The following is a 16,743-nucleotide window of genomic DNA, read 5'->3' on the forward strand; positions in this document are numbered from 1 at the left end:
ACACACAAGCATGCATTTTCCATGTTCGTCATGGACTTATACACAAACACACATGCAAAGCACACGGCAACCCTTCCCACTGCTCTGCCTTCCTTCGTGTACAAATCCAAGTTTTGTCATGACCAAGAACAACAATTAGATACCGGGGGAGTTTGAATTGCATTTTCTGCTTAAGCGTCTCATAAGCTTCTCATTACTACCGCCGAATCATTTTGTAGGGCAAATATTGCTAATATAAATACAACTTGTCTTATGTTTTCCTAAGATAACCTGAATGTGTGTGTGTGCACTCTTATATGTTTTGTATGTCTTTGTGAGGACCAATTTCAGTTTTAGACCTTGGGAATTAGAACGTTTTGTCAAGTGAAGACATTGTTGCTGCTCTTCACTGCTACAAAGGGATGTTTAAGGTTTAAGAATTGATTTAAAGATTGGGGGTAGGATTAGGTTGGGTTAAACTGAGGATACAGTCTGGGGGTCGGTATTTAGTTAAGGTTAAGGTAAGGAGCTAGGGAATACGCTATATCGATGAGGGTTCTCAAAAGTATAGAAGTACAAATATGTGTTTGTGTGTGTGTTCTTGTTTTTTAAAGCCAGCATTTACTCCCCATTACTCTATATGAAATTGAGGTATCACATGTGAGTACTCACAAGTTGAGGGCCAAAAGGTATTCATTGGTTCCAAATGCCAAGGTCCTGGAATCCTAGTCCTGTCTGATTCATTCATCCAACATTGTTAGATGTTGTTGTGTTTTTATGCTTTTATATCTCCTTTATGCATTATGTTTTCAGGTTGTCCATCCATCCATCAATCCATCCCATTCTCATGAACACGATATCACAGGAATACCTTGAGGGAAAATGTTTTTTTATTTTGTACAAATGTTCACTTGGACGAACTGATTAGAATTTTGTGTTCAAAGGTCATGCTCACTGTGACCTCAAAAAACACCTTTTGGCCAAAACTCAAGAATTCATATGCCAATTATGAGACAATTTAACACAAATGTGTAATAGGATAAAATGATGAAATTATGACATTTTATGTATAGATGGTCAAAGGTCAATTTCACTGTGACATCATAATTTCTGCAAAAACACATATTATTACTTATTCAACACCTTTATTCAACTCACTTACTTATTCAACAATGTAATTTAAGAAAACACATTTTTTATTCTCTTCTGTGGTCATTAGGTATTTTGGCAATTCACAATGCGTTAATGGATGATAAAATCAATGGGGCTGGTATGGGCAACAATCTAGAGTTGCAGTGACATTTAGGTGTCAGAGTTTGTGCTTTTCATATGCCTCCTCAACCCTTATAAAACTATGGCACAATGCAGCGTAGGGTTATTATTATATTTTGTGTTTATTCTGCACCTCCCCTAAGGATATCATACTTTATATGGTAAAACTGGTTTAACTGATTCCTTTCTCTTGTAATTTAAAACTTCCATAAAGTCTTGTCACAAAGTCTACCTTTAATAATAGTTGATATATATATATATATATAATTGTTGAATTAATTGTGTACCATTTGCCACATACATGCCAAAAATATAATGTTGTACCTCATTGAGTTGTGTTCAGCCCCTTTGAAGCTCCTTAACATTGTTTGACTTAGAAAAGTATAGCCCACTGGGGTTTTTCTCCACCGCTACATGGTACATGTCTAACCTTGACATGACAGGGTGTCTCGTAAAAACAAAACCTTGCATAGTCAGTCTGATGCAGTCTGTTATATTTTTCTGATGTGAACATATATTCAAGCCAGAGTTGTTCTATGCTTTGCCATGAAGAAAAACTAGCATATTGGGTAAACTTCAGAGATGAAAATCACTGGCCAAACAAGCAACAAAACACAACTGAATAGAACAAATCCTCGTTCATTCTGTAACACATTTCACTCAAGGTCTCACCCCAACTCAGTCATCATAATGAGCTGTCTACCTTGAAACAGCATCTAGCCTGAGGTTATGGTTGGTATTCACCATCTCAGTAAAGGTGATAAAGAAACAGAAGGTCTGCATTAGCATCCTCTTTTCTTTTGCTTTGCACTATTGTTAGGCTTGGTGTTACTCCCAACAAATCACTCACCACAAACCCAACTACTTGTGGATGCCCCCATGCTGTTCCCAACATCACTGAAAAGGGCAACCAGTAGGGAAGGAAGTGGGACTTGGACTTGAAGGCAGTGTTCCTTTTAGACAGACATACGATACTGTGTAATGTAACCATTTCAAATTTGTAGTGTGATATTGTGACGAAATTGCTGCTTTAGAAATATAAGTCATGGTTTTGTGCGTATTTCAGGCTTGCTTAAACTGCAGCACAAAATATAGCTAGTGTGTCCAGTTTCTTTTTAGTTGTTTGTATGTGGCCTACTGTATAGTACAGTATTTTGACTTTTTTTTTTTTTGATCAGTAGTTAATTATTCCACAACAACACAAATTGTGAGTGGTCTGTGAGTCAATTACTTTCAAGTATAAAGGACAACATTATTAAACTATGATCTTTAACATCATGTACTGATAGTAGTTCTAATACTGAAGTCGTTATTTAAATGTGAATGTATTTATTTAAGTTAACGTTTTTTTTTCACTGATAATAGTGAAGATTTAATTCTGAACTTATTGTTAAACATCAAATTGATTTAATGTTAAGGTTTCATGATTTTAAGTTTCAATGCAATTCATGTGCTGCCAGGCGGGCATCAGTGTGTGAAAGTGTATGAAAGTGACTTTCAACACTTTCCTGCGATGACCTGCACCGAGTGCCACTTATTGTACTGTATGTTCCTGTGTGACAAACAGCAGCCATCTGTGTTTGACATTTAGAATGAATTGTTTTTCAGATAACTTTGTGGTGGACCATAGCTCCTGTGTAAGAGCATGTCCCAGTAACAAGATGGAGGTGGAGGAGAACCGGATTAAGATGTGCATTCCTTGCACTGACATCTGCCCAAAAGGTAAACCACAAATGTTCAAAAATACAGCAGCTTTTCTCTATAATTAGTTAATTTCTCATTTATTCGGCAATTGATCAAGTTGTAATAGTAAATAAATATTTATGTATTTATTCTGAGACATGTATATAATCATGATAAACAAACAAGGCTATCAGTGGGCTCTGCACTGCTTGTTACATCAGAACACAAGTTCCCATTTGGATAGAAATTTGCAAATTTTCTGGATTGCTTTGTGCCATACACAGGAAAAGCGCGCCTCTCTTCCGTTGCAAACAGACCTAAATTTTCAGGTTTTGGAGAAAAACAGAATGAGCACAAAACTGTGGAACTGGGTTCATAGATAATGTGGCTTTATTTTCAGAAATATACAAAATACCACTGACATGAGCCAGAGAATAGCAACTTCATCCCATGGTCTCATCATGTTTAGTGACTTTAATTTTAGGGTTAATACAAAAACAGTTTACTGAAAAATTGATATACTGGAAATACTTCACATTGCACCTTTAACTCTCCATTGTTTTAAGCATGTTGGTGTTATTTAATCAAACTAATGCATTTTGCTGTCTCACTGTGTATTTCAGCATGTGATGGCATTGGTACAGCCAGCCTACAGGCTGCTCAGACAGTGGATTCCAGCAACATTGACAAGTTTGTCAACTGCACCAAAATTAATGGCAACCTGGTGTTCCTTATTACTGGTATCAAAGGGTAAGAGTTGAGGTTATCAGAATGATAAAAGATGGGGTGAAATAGTGGAACTGTAATCACATTTAGGCACTTTATGTCCTGTCTAAACAGTCTAGCTTTTAATTAAAGTCCTGGATTGACAATATTAAGATAAAAAAATCTTCATCTTAGAATTCAAATATTTTGTAAATAAAAATGTCAATATTTTTGAAAAATCTAATAAGAATGATGCTTTTAGTGATGTTCCTTTTTCTCCTTGCACATACTACACCTCAGCAACTACAGCATGAGTCAATCTGGATTCAAATACATTGCAAATATCTATAGTCAGATGTGTGTATTCCACTATTAATATAAATTGCTTGAGATAAGAGTGTAGCTTAAAAGCCAGGGTAAAAACAAAAACCAGTATGGTGTTAATTGTATGAATGGATATAAATAATGTTACCATTGTCAGTGATGGCAGGTTTGAAGTGAGCTGATGCTGAAAATGCCTTGAGAATAGAAGTACTGGTATACAGGACTCTATGTTTGTGCTCATATATTACCCTAAGGAGTAAAGGAATTTGTGTAGGGAGATTTTGGCATATACTCTGTAGAAGACAAAGCAAACATGCATATATTATATTTGGATCGATATAAAGTATGAATGAATGCATGTAATCGTCACAATTCTTTAAGTAAGCTTTTTAAGAACAAAGATAACATGCTTTACTGATTTGATTTGGTATTATGAACTACATGTTCTATGAGTAAATGCAGCTCTTTTTTTGATTATCACTGTGATTAAGAAGATCCCACATTGTTTTTCTACACAGAACAAAAGGCAGATGCTTTGTTCTTTTAATATCTGTTTGTGTTGTTCTGATCCCCCTTTATCATTCACAGGGATGTCTATCACAATATTGAAGCTTTGGACCCAGAAAAACTCAGCGTATTCCGCACAGTTCGGGAAATCACAGGTGAGTAACATTGCTTGTACAGTATGTGTCTGTGCACAGGTATATGAATTAATAAACAATGAGTTAATAACAATAACTCTAACCTTTACCTCTTCATGCTATATATAGTGTGGATATATACGTATGTGAGGCTTGTGTGTGTATCCGCGTTTGTATTTGCTCAAGTCTACCTCACCCCTCCCCCCTGAGACTGAGACTGTCCACACCAAGGACAGACATTGCAGCATAAGATGAATATCAGATGAGTCTTTCAATCTCTTCTGTCTCTCTGCTGCTCCTCCCTCTGGGAGTCCCTAGCCTTGAGTCCCACAGTCCCAGCTCTCCCTTCACGCACCATGAAGAAAAGATCCAGAACATGTGGTGCGCATCGTTAATCCTCCAGCTCCTCTATGCCATCACCACTTCTGAGTCACATGTATGCTGTCATTTTTCCAGCTTAGACATTTGACAATGCCATCAGAAAGAAACCTTGTATCACTGATGTGGCAATCTCTCTTGAAATGAGAAAATCTTACTGTTGAAATATTGTTGGTGACATTTTTGAGTCATAAAGGGGGTTTATCAAAGCAGAGGCCTAATAAAACAGTTACAGTTTCCCCTATAAAAAAAAATGCACATTTACTTGTCGCAGGAATACTTTTATTGTCTTTTGGTAGTAAAAAAAGTATCTCTGCAATATGCATTGAAATAAACAATTTTTGTTAGATATTTTCCCTCCTTTGCAACTGATAGAGAGTAATTGTTAATATAATCGATGGTAATTATTCTTTTAACATAATACCTGGGGTGATAAATGCACAAAATGAAGTACCAGGATATATCTAGTGGTAGTAGCTGATCTCTGGCTGCATTGTGTTTTCCTACTTGCTCACGCTTAACAAACCACTCTGCTATGAAAAGCACTTGGTTCATTGTAGTTCCAAGAACAAAAATAGCAGTTCAGTTTTGGGAGCCAACTCATGACAAACATGACCAGATTTTATTAATTTACTTAGTACATTCCTTTGATGGACATTGGCAACTGACCCCAGGAATAAATTTTAGCTAATTTGTAGGCCTCTTTAAAGGCCAGCCACCAAATCACATCCACTTGGTTTGGCTTTGTTTATCTTTCCAATAAATTGTTATCCATTGGTCGACAATGACGTGGTCCTTTTGCCACAAGAACAAGCTGAGAAAAACTGAACAACAAAAAGACCCACTAAGAACTAATTAACTGTATGAACTTCAATTGGTGTAACAGAGATTTTCTATCAGGATGGCTGCAGATGCAAAATGTGAAAGGCAGGAGGCATTTAAAAGGCTATAAACTCCCATTCACCCACCAAATACAACTAGTAAGCAGTTTCAGTCATTTATTATATAATTACCTTCTCTCTTACTTAATGAAACATTCATGTCAGATTGTGAGCTGAAATATATGACATACATAGCAAGTTTTGTGGTGTAGTAGTGACCCTGAGTGCATTTTCCTCTAAATGCATATTAAAGTATTTTTGCATACTGAGCTGAGCTTGATTCATTATCCTGCCTGGGACCTTTGCTGCATGTCAGCCCCCCTCTTGCTCTCCTGTTTCCACCATCGCTGTCAAAATAAATAAAATATAAAAAATATTTCCAAAAAAAAAAAAAAAATTCAAAAACTTGACTTCCTAGGGTTTTGTTTTTTTTCTCTTTTGGTTAGTGATGGCAGTTTGAGAGAAGGTGATGGGGACAAACCACTGTCCAAACATGTAGTCGGAGATGTGTGTCAGCTCAGCTTGTCATCTCTCCAAGCTGTCAAGAGAACGTGCCTCCTGACTGAGGCAGCCAACCTGCCTCTATGACCCTAAGGTTACAACTAGCATTGCTCAAGCTTTCAGATGAGCTGTGTAGGAGGACAGCTCCAGTACACCCGTCTGACCCTCTCCAATTCTTTCTTTCTTCCTTTTGTTCAGTGATTTCAGTGGCTTCTCTTTTTCAAAGACATATCACCTGCTCAGGTTTCACCCAAAGAGTAGGCGATTTGCTCGCGCAATTTAGCATAATTGGGTTTTTCAGTGTTGTGACTCAGAATGTAATCATCTCAACTTAAGCCTTCTTAACCTTTGCCTGTGAACTCATGACCTTCTTCTCTAATTGGCTCCATGCTGTAATTTGCTGTATGCATTGGTGTGCCACTGATGTGCCTCTCAGCAGCACACTAATTGCTGCTAGGTGATCTCTTCGCTTTTTCTGCGTAAGATGAGGCTACACATATGACCATGTATGTGTTAGTATTGTCCATACATTACATTTACGTACTCTACTCTGCAATGCTTCAGCACATCCTTTCTGCCAGTTGCAGCATCTGAGATTTGGTCTTCTGTAGTAGATATATGCAAGGTTTCAAATGCATGTATTTATTCTTTTTTAGGGACTCTGCTCTTATCTTAGGGCTGCACGGTGGTGCAGTGGTTAGCGCTGTCGCCTCACAGCAAGAAGGTTCCAGGTTTGAGTCCCGGCTCGGCTGTGGGATCTTTCTGTGTGGAGTTTGCATGTTCTCCCAGTGCCAGTGTGGGTTCTCTCCTGGTACTCCGGCTTCCTCCCACAGTCCAAAGACATGCAAAATGGGGACTAGGCTAATTGGATACTCTAAATTGACCATAGGTGTGGCTGTGAGGGTTGTCTGTCTCTATGTGTTTGCCCTGCGATGGACTGGTGACCTGTCCAGGGTGTACCCTGCCTCTCGCCCCGAAAAGATGCTGGGATAGGCTCCAGCCCCCCCGCGACCCTACTAGAGGATAAGCGGTAGAGAATGAATGAATGAATGAATGCTCTTATCTTTCTTCTCTTGCTGTCAACAAATGAAAACACCAAAAGCAATAATCTGGTGATCTTGTCGAACCTTGAAGCTTCTCATGAAGGTGCATAGATTTGACCAGGAGCCCTTTAGAATAGCCACAGTCGCTCAGGGTAAATGGTTTTCAGCTCAAGCCACAGGACGAGTTAGGTGATCAGTGTTTTGCTGAAGGGCATCTTAACAGAAGTAGGTAAGAAAGATGACCATTACTCTTCACCACCTCATCATTTCAGAAATACAAATTGGCAAAACCTTTATTCCAAAGCCTTCTTTGTCCATTTTTTAACAGCTTTCAGTTACTAAAGTTGTAAAGGTTTTATGAAAATGTAACTCTACGTGCAAATATATATACCTGTAAGGTTTCCCAATGCACCTGGTGTCTGTAGAGAATCTGTACCTGTCTTCTACAGGTATAGCATTTGTGTGCTGTTAGTGCATTGTTACATTAGCAGAAGCAAGTGTGCAGCAGGCAGTAACTTGTTACTCTTATTAGGAAGGATCCCATTCCCCGAAAGAGCACTGTGGTGAAGCTGTGAGGTGCCTCAGCGCTGCAGGTTATGTCATTAAGACAATTAGTGTCGACAAGTACAACACTAACAATTCTGTAGCACTGCTGCCTCCAGGCCAAGAGGCCCCTCACCATTTTAAACCACACACCAGGAGGCCTGGGACAGGGATGCAATAAACAAAATGGACAAACACTTAAACTACAAGCAACCATTTTTCTGCAATACATTTTCGGTTTCTGTTAAAATATCAGATAATACTTACTAACTTTATGAATCCCCATTACCATTCCACCACGATGGCAGCCATTATCATACCCATATTGTATCTTTTCTTGGAAAAGAGGTGAAGGAGTAAATGACCTAATAAAGAGTACGATATTTCTTACAAATGGATTGTTTTTCATTTTAGAAAAATGTAATAACATTGGATTTATTCTGTGTTTTTCTTTTTTTTTTTCAATCTTTTTGTCTGCACACAAGAAGAATAGCTCAGTGTGAGGATGTGTATCAACTTCAGCTCATGTCCATTTGCATGAGCCCTGGTGTGTGATTCCTCACAATTACCTGACTTTTTTTTTTTTTCTCTTTCATTACATCATTAAACACTCCTAATAAGCATTCGCTCATACCCTGCCGCTGGGATTGACATAAACAAAACGATGTCCACAAACTGATAAAGGGGCTACTGAAGGTTATTGCTCTCTTGTCAACAAGCCATGAGCGGGCTTCTTTCTCCACAACTCCCCTTGTCTCCCCCCAACCACCACCCCTTTCTGAACAAACAAAATTATGCATCCTGTGGGAAGAAAACACGCTGTTTAATATAATGGACTCAGATACTGTTCATTGATTGGAGAATGCACCGCACTGCCCATCACACCCACAGGGATTTTCTCATCCATCCACAACCTCCTTCTCCTTTGCTTTTGTAGCAACGGCAGAACAACAGCAGCTTGTGGTCTCTGTCATTTCTTTTAATGATAAAGTAATTTGGGAAATATTGTGTATGGTTTTTTTTTTCCTTTATTTTGCCTCATCTCTACTCCTCCAACTGTTTTGTAATTTTCCCTGGTCTCATAGCCTCATCCAACCGTTTTGTTTGTCCTCTGGTGTTAGCTTTGGGAATGTACCTCCCTACCGTTCCTCTACTAAATATTTCATATTTCTGAATCCATAATTGAAAATATTAAATGAGCCACAGCCGTCCTTTTTAGCTAGTCATTTAATCATCTAAATGATTCAACAGTAGAGAGGCAGATAAAGGAAATGCAAAAATATTGATATATATTGAACTTTACACTTGTCATCACTGGCATCAAACTCATGTGTGGAGTTGCTGTACCTACAACATATTTCTGGGAAAGAGGTGTTTGGCTGCTTTCAGAGGAGACTCAGGTGGTGTGGTTACTGTGGTCCCTGGCATGTTGCTCATTTCAGAGAGATGCCAACTCTCCCTACTCATTTTATTCTTGTCACTGTGAAATAGAAGATATGATAGACAGCTGATTCTAGTCTGTCAGTAGTAGTGAGTCATTAAAACCTCTGTGTGTGTGTGTCTGTGTGTGTGTGTGTGTCTGTGTGTGTGTGTGTCTGCGTGTGTGTGTGTGTGTGTGTCTGCGTGTGTGTGTGTCTGTGTGTGTCTGTGTCTGTCCCCATTTAGGGTTTCTGAACATCCAGTCTTGGCCTGACAACATGACAGACTTGAGTGTTTTCTCCAACCTGGCAACTATTGGGGGAAGAGCGCTGTACAGGTGAGAACATAACGGCCTAAATGATGGTGATAATACTTTTTTAGACGATGAATGTAATTTATATCATAGTTGTGTCAACACTGCCTCAAGTGCAAGGAGTGCTTGTGCAGGGAAGGGAAATTGTTAACAGAATTAATGGGTTAGTTTTACTTGGTAGTAAAAATGTAGCAAAGTAAGGAAAGGGAATTAGAAAAAGAATAAATTCACTGGTGATTGAATTTGTCTTGATGTATTAAAACTTCCTACATAATGAATACACACACTCTGTTAATGTGTGAACAGCTTTGACAGCTATAAATCACAAAAGGAACAATCAAAGCATTTAGATATCTTTATTTTACAATCTACACTTGGGATCAGATGGACTTTTACAAGCCTTTGTGAACTGTTAGCACTACTACCAATTTTTTTATTTCATTTGACAACATGCTGCTTTATAAAGTAGTGTAAGGGGTGATATATGCAGCAAATTCTATTGTTGCACAGTTTATAACAGTCTGAAGAAGATAGAGGATTAAAGAGAGTAGTGCTTTTCCAAATTTATAAATATGTGTGTCTAGCAGTAGTTTGTGTTATATTTATTATTTTCTGCAGATTAATAATGAGCGTGGTCTGGTTGGTCATGTTTTGTGTTAAACCAAAGAACACGGTTTCTGAAACACCATTTTGTGACTTTTTGTTTTGACATTTAACAATCCAGCTTATTTTATCTTAACCTAGCTCATAGAATATAATTATTTTTCATTTAATTTTTAGTGATTTGTCCAACGGTAATTAGCTGTGACATTTGGATAGAAACGAAGTGAGTGACTGCGCGGCTGAATGCGTGGTGTGGACTGTCGGCTGTTGCAGTGTGTCGTTTTGTGTGTGTGTGTGTGTGTGTGTGTGTGTGTGTGTGTGTGTGTGTGTGTGTGTGTGTGTGTGTGTGTGTGTGTGTGTGTGTGTGTGTCTGAGTGTGTGTGTGTGTGTGTGTGTGTGTGTGTGTGTGTGTGTGTGCATGAGGGCATGCGTGTGTGCACTTGTGTGTCATCCACCTGCAGATGGAAACAGCAGGCTGCAGTACAAATTACAGCCTGCCACCCACCCTTGCCCTGTGCTTGATCTTGCATACCCTCTGTCTATGTGATGGCTCTGACACCCCACTGGCCTCCTGTCATTTTCTAAACTGTGCAAGTGGGGCCTTTGGGAGAGGGTGCGGGTACGCTTTCAAGACAAAAAGAAAGAAAGAGCGGCCCGCATACAGAATGATAAAAACAATTTGTTTCCAATACAGTGTTGCAGTAGCATATAGAAAAATTTGACATAAAGAAAAAACAAAAACTTGTAGAACTTGCAACCTGTAAATTTTATTTTGATAAAACAATAGTATCAATGGTGTCATTTGGAATCTTTTTAAACATTACACTGTTTCATGTTGAAATTATATTACTGTGTAATTAATGTACTCGAAATGAGACCATAGTGGCGATGAATAATAGCTTTTTTCACAGACGCACACAGTGACGATGTTTCTTCAAATTAAGACCACATATTAATGTTTCTACTCGTGTCCCGACTTTTGTAAAAAAAATAGTAGTTTTTCTTTATATGATTACTTTAACATTTTGAAAGTGAGTTTTCAACAGAGTAGTTCCTCCCTACTTAATGTTCTATTTAGATTTTGGACTGCAGCTCTGCACATTTCCATTGCAATCTGACTCAGTGGCTCAGTGTAAAGTGCGACATAGAGGCTGCTACGTCTCATTTACAAGATCAAGAGTAGAGCACAGAGGTAAAAAAAAAAAAAAAAAAAAAAAACTGACAGACTTCAAATGAATTGACTCCAAGGTAAATTGCTATCCAGATTGTACGAAGATGGCTAGTGGCATCATCTTGATATATGTTTTGTTTTTTTACATTATTCATGAATCAAAGACGTAATCCAGAATTCAGCTGCAACATCTGACCAAACTGATGTCGTATGTCGGTTGCTATGTTACTGTGTTGCATTAATCCTGTCTTTCATTAGTTACAGTTTATTCATATGCACCTCTTCTGCATCTGTTTTAAATTCAGTGTAAATGTTAAGTCATATTATGTAGAAATGGATGTCAAGTTCAGGTGTAGGATGCATGTGTAAGGGTTTCCCCTTTGACACCAGAGGTTTGTCAGTATCGACAGGACTGATATTTGTTATATTTACCCATGAATCCAATGTCTCCCATAACATAAAAAAATATGGTTGTAGTTTGAGGTATGTTGAAGAATAATGTTTTCCATGCCGCATTATGTTTCCCTTAAAAAGGTGGTTTGCATATACACATTATTTATTTGAAATAAAGTTGGGCATGTGAGTCTTACAACCTTCATATCCAGCCAATTGATAATATGACAGAGATAAGATATGATTTTTACCAAAAAAGTGACTCAGGCATTGTCAGCTGTGAAATAAATCCATCCTCTCGTCTGCCTCTCTCCCCTTTTCCTCGTTTCTCCTCTTCTTCTCCCTGTTCCACTTCATCCTGTCTGCTTCTGCTTGTCCTATCTTCCTTCCACTCCTGTTTGACCCTCTCTTCCTCTCACCTGCGTCCATTCTTCCCTCTCAGCGGGATCTCTCTGCTGGTGTTAAAGCAACAGGGCATCTCATCACTGCAGCTTCAGTCTCTAAGAGAGATCAGTGCTGGGAATGTCCACATTGCAGAGAACAGCCAGCTCTGCTACTACAGCACCGTCAACTGGACAAGACTGTTCCGCGCTGCAAACCAGAAGGTTCTGGTCCGCAACAACCGAAGCCCGCAGGAGTGCTGTAAGTTCATATTGAAAATCAACAACAACCATCAAAAACTAAAATCAGCCAATCTCATGTCCTCCTGTACCAAAACAGAAATTCAGTTCCATCAGAAATAGCTTGCCGCCATGGCAACATCCCCAGTTTCATTTTGCACTGTTTTAATATTTCTTAGCAGTGTGCAATGAATACCATCTGTAGTTGCCAAAAACCAATCAAATTTCAAGTTTCCATGAAGCTTTAATAATATCGCAAATACGCTGCGTACCATTACACATTTCAACAAAGCTGAAACAGTAAAATATGTATAGGTAAGAAATATAGAATCATTCGCTAATGACAATACATCTGGAGAAACACACCTGTACCCAAGCTCAATTTCCAGATTTCCAACAGCGTAGCCAACATGCTGTGTCTTGTACTACATCTTGTTTACCAGCCCAGTTTGTTTTATATCCCATGGTGGAAGAAATGTGTGCGGCAAAAAAAAAAAATTTGCTACTATCCTATCTGTGTCTCTTGTAATCTAAAAAAAAAACGTTTAAATTTTAGAGAGAAACTAAAATGAAAGCCCTATATCGTCATTGGTGAAATTTTGAACAGCTGACCACTAACACAATTAACAGCCGTTCAGTTTTGACTGGCTGTTATTAAATTGTACTACTCACTTTAAAAAACTGTGTTTTTATACGGTATTTTCGTATTCTCTTCTCACATTCAACATCAGTTGTGCAGCTCGAGGCACCATCAAGGGAGTTCTCTTCTTGTTTCCTGCTTTGACAAACTTGTTCACATTTATAAATGAGTTACAGATGTTTGAAATTTACTCTGAAAAAGAAGGTTCAGACACTAATGGTCTGAAAGAATTTGGGATTGCTGACCTGACACAACATCAACTTTAGGCAAAACTCTAGTCTTTTAGATCCATGCTCAAGCTTCAAACAGAAATCAAGTTGAATATTTTGAGGGAAAGGAACATCTTTGATGCACAGTTTTCTGGGTGAGCAGCTTTTTTATAATTTCACTGTGCTCCTACAGTTGGCAGTACTGACACACTGAACATACAATAGCACACACTAGGCTTTTGTATTATTCTCTGTCTATCATATGAATGGAAGAATTCATAGAATGCAAGGTTTGATCATGTTAAAGCAGGAAAATAACTAATTTCATGAAATAGAAATTGTGTTTCTAAAAAGGGAAGTGCTTTTATTATATCACTGCAACAAGTGTTTAAACATTATTCATTTATGTATAATGATCATTAATGAGCCAGTATTTGCATTATTGAGTTGGCACCTTTTCACTGTTCATGTGCTCCTTTCCCCTGGGCAGTACCTTAGTGTTGAACACACACACACACACACACACACACACACACACACACACACACACACACACACACACACACACACACACCCTTCAGTGACTTTGAAGACTTTGGGTGAGACTCAAGAGTCACATACTGCTCCCCTTGGCATGGCTCTGCATGTGTGCATCGGAGTGTGTATGCGTGCGTGCGTGTGTGTGTGTGTGTGTCTGTGTGTGTCTGTGTGTGTCTGTGTGTGTGTGTGTGTGTGTGTGTGTGTGTGTCTCTACGTCTACACTTGACTGAGCTTAGCAGGGACTGTAAAAGGGCAGGTCTTGCAGTCCATACAGGACAGCACAGACAGAGGACAAGGAGTCTCCATGTGCCTATTTATTTATAGTTGTAGCAGTTGCATTGATGAACTGTAGAAACATCGGCAGGTAGCTGTAGAACCCTGAAACCAGGGTAGCTGGTTTTTACAATAGCATTTATAAGATGAAGTATGAGTAGCTAGTAGAAGACAGGTAAGGATATGATATAGAAGGTGTCATATGCTGTAAAGCCATTTGAGGCAAATGTGTAGTTGTGTGTGATGTTGGACTATATAAATACTATAAACAGCTTCTTCTCACTCATTAAAGCCACAGATCTTTGAGTGAATTTATAAACTACAGTCAGGTATTTTTGGTCAGTTTGCCTCAGTTTTAATTGCAGATGATGTTCTGTCTTTAGCTTCACAGGCTGGTCTTTAAATGGGGTGCCAGCTTCAAATTTGCCGGGTTTTGCTTTGGATGACTATGACTTTTCTATTGTCTACTTGTTTTCTTTCTTGCTCATTAAACTGTCCAATTTCAGCATTACTAACCTGCGCTTTTGAATGAAAAAAATGCCTCTGAGAAAAGAAGGAACACTTTGGTGCAATAGATAAAGGATAAAGTCCAAGGAATATTTGACAAAACAGAATTTTAGAGGCTATGATAGAGTCGTTAAACCTACTCTGGAGTGATAGCTCATTAACAATAAAATGTCAGTGTTTTATAATGATGTTTTTAGAGTCTAGACCTTGGGGAGAGAGAAAAGCATTTTGTTTTCTTCACACACTTCTTCAAAAAGGTCAAACCTTAGGCTAGAAAGTGCACTGGTAATAGAGCCCTGAATGCACTCAACAGAACAAACCGTACCTCGAAAGAGCTGTTTCATATCCACAGCGTTCTCATTGATACCTTTAAAGGCCGTGCACTGCACACACGCTCTGGCTCTGAACATTTTCCTGACTCCTGTCAGCCTTTTTAGGGCAGGATGAATTGCACCTTTGTTATATTATGGCATGGAGTTCGGTTTGACCTCACGTAATTCCTACATAGCTCCACGCAGAGATCTAATCAGCCCGGGTACATGAAAACACCTGTGTGGGTTTGCAGGGCCTTTAAGTTGAGATAGACCATTTCACTGTAGCAAGCAGGAGCAAGTTACGACAGCATCCTCCCGATAGTACAAGATGTCACGTTTTCACACTCTATCCACATATTTAGAAAATGCACATATGGCACAGACATTTATTATTCTATGCGCTCAGTGTTAAATAAATACCAAAATCTCTTAAGTGCAGTTTCTGGTACTTTGAAGAGACATAAAATGTCACCAAGATAATTATTCATTTTATTTTCAAAAGCCTTTTTCAGTGAGGACATTTTGACATGTTACAGTAGGAAATGTACAGGTGTAAATAATCAGATTGATGATGGTTGCTTCATTTTCACTTGAATAGATCAGAGCCATTGTTGATGTTATCAGAAACATCTGTGCGTTTTCTTCTAGTCAAAGTCTCTGCTGAGAAAAAGGCCTATTGAAAACAAACAGGTGCTCTACTTGGCCAACATACAAGTGTTAGCTGTGCAACTTGGAGCAAAATTGTCATGATTGACTCGTAAGAAATACTCCTGCTGATGGAAACAAATGTATTTCAGTTTAAAAAATAAGAGATTTTTTGTCACAGAATCATCTTGATGAGTTTTTAACACAAAGACAAGAAGCTCCTTTACGGATTTTTAAGTATTCCACACAGTCTTCTTTAAAACTTTTCAAAAATCTAAAATGTAAATTCATATTATTTCTACATTATGTATTATTCAAATAAATTTCTCATACCCTCGCTCTTTAGCTGCCCTGCTTTATTCTTTAGTGCTGCCTTTGACACAGAGGAGAGGGGTGCACGAAAGTGCAGAAAACAGTTGAGTTCCACCTACACCTCTCCCCTCAACCCTTTTAATCTGTTAACCATCAGCACAGTTCACAGACAGGCTTGTGTTTGTTCACTGAGCGTTTCCTTATTGCTTTATTTTCTATTCTTTTTGATTTTCAAGTTATTCTTTTCTTTGCTCTCTTCTTCCTTCCTTCCAGTTACAAGCCCTTATCACAGTCATCCTGTCTCACATGGGATTCAAAAAGGCACCTGTCAACTCAAGCCCCGTGGGCCTTTGTTTTCCAACTGTGTCAAAAACATCTGAAGTTGGTATCTTTTTGATCTTGCTGTATAGTTAAAAAGCCAGCCAACCTCTCCTCCCTTGTTTATTTCCTTTTTTCTGCAACCATCCTCCCTCCTTCTCCTTATCTTTCCCTCTGCCTGGTCAGTTTACCTACGGCACAAGAAGCCCAACAGAGGTGGTTTTGTCTCATGTGAAAAGCAAAGCTTTCATCCTCTGCCCTCAAAAGAAGAACTTGATTTCTGATTTCTCCATGTATCTGCGTCCTTCGGTCTGAATTTTTAAGCATTCTGAAGATTGCTACGGCCGACACTCAAGTATAGCCCCTGGCTTACATGTGGCCAGGACCTCAAAAACAGCAAGGGGGAAGAGAAGAGAAGAGTAGAGAAGTCAACTCGGCCGGCATGCAGTCTTAGTTTTGAAATCCACCGACAAGGGGGAAATCACGTCAGACGCAGATGTGATGATAAAAGTTCCA

General features: G+C 38.7%; 1 protein-coding gene across 2 annotated transcripts in view; it reads left to right on the forward strand.

Moving 5' to 3' along the window:
- The window catches only part of LOC130177451 (receptor tyrosine-protein kinase erbB-4-like), a 316,805-nt gene that overhangs the window by 212,381 nt on the left and 87,681 nt on the right, over positions 1–16,743 (forward strand). For both annotated transcript variants that reach the window (XM_056389216.1, XM_056389217.1), the window contains exons 8-12: positions 2,860–2,973; positions 3,558–3,684; positions 4,552–4,625; positions 9,616–9,706; positions 12,292–12,491. In XM_056389216.1, coding sequence (XP_056245191.1) covers positions 2,860–2,973; positions 3,558–3,684; positions 4,552–4,625; positions 9,616–9,706; positions 12,292–12,491 — 606 coding nt within the window. The remainder of the gene's footprint in view (positions 1–2,859; positions 2,974–3,557; positions 3,685–4,551; positions 4,626–9,615; positions 9,707–12,291; positions 12,492–16,743) is intronic.

Source organism: Seriola aureovittata, chromosome 11 (genome assembly GCF_021018895.1).
Source record: "Seriola aureovittata isolate HTS-2021-v1 ecotype China chromosome 11, ASM2101889v1, whole genome shotgun sequence".
NCBI lineage: Eukaryota > Metazoa > Chordata > Actinopteri > Carangiformes > Carangidae > Seriola > Seriola aureovittata.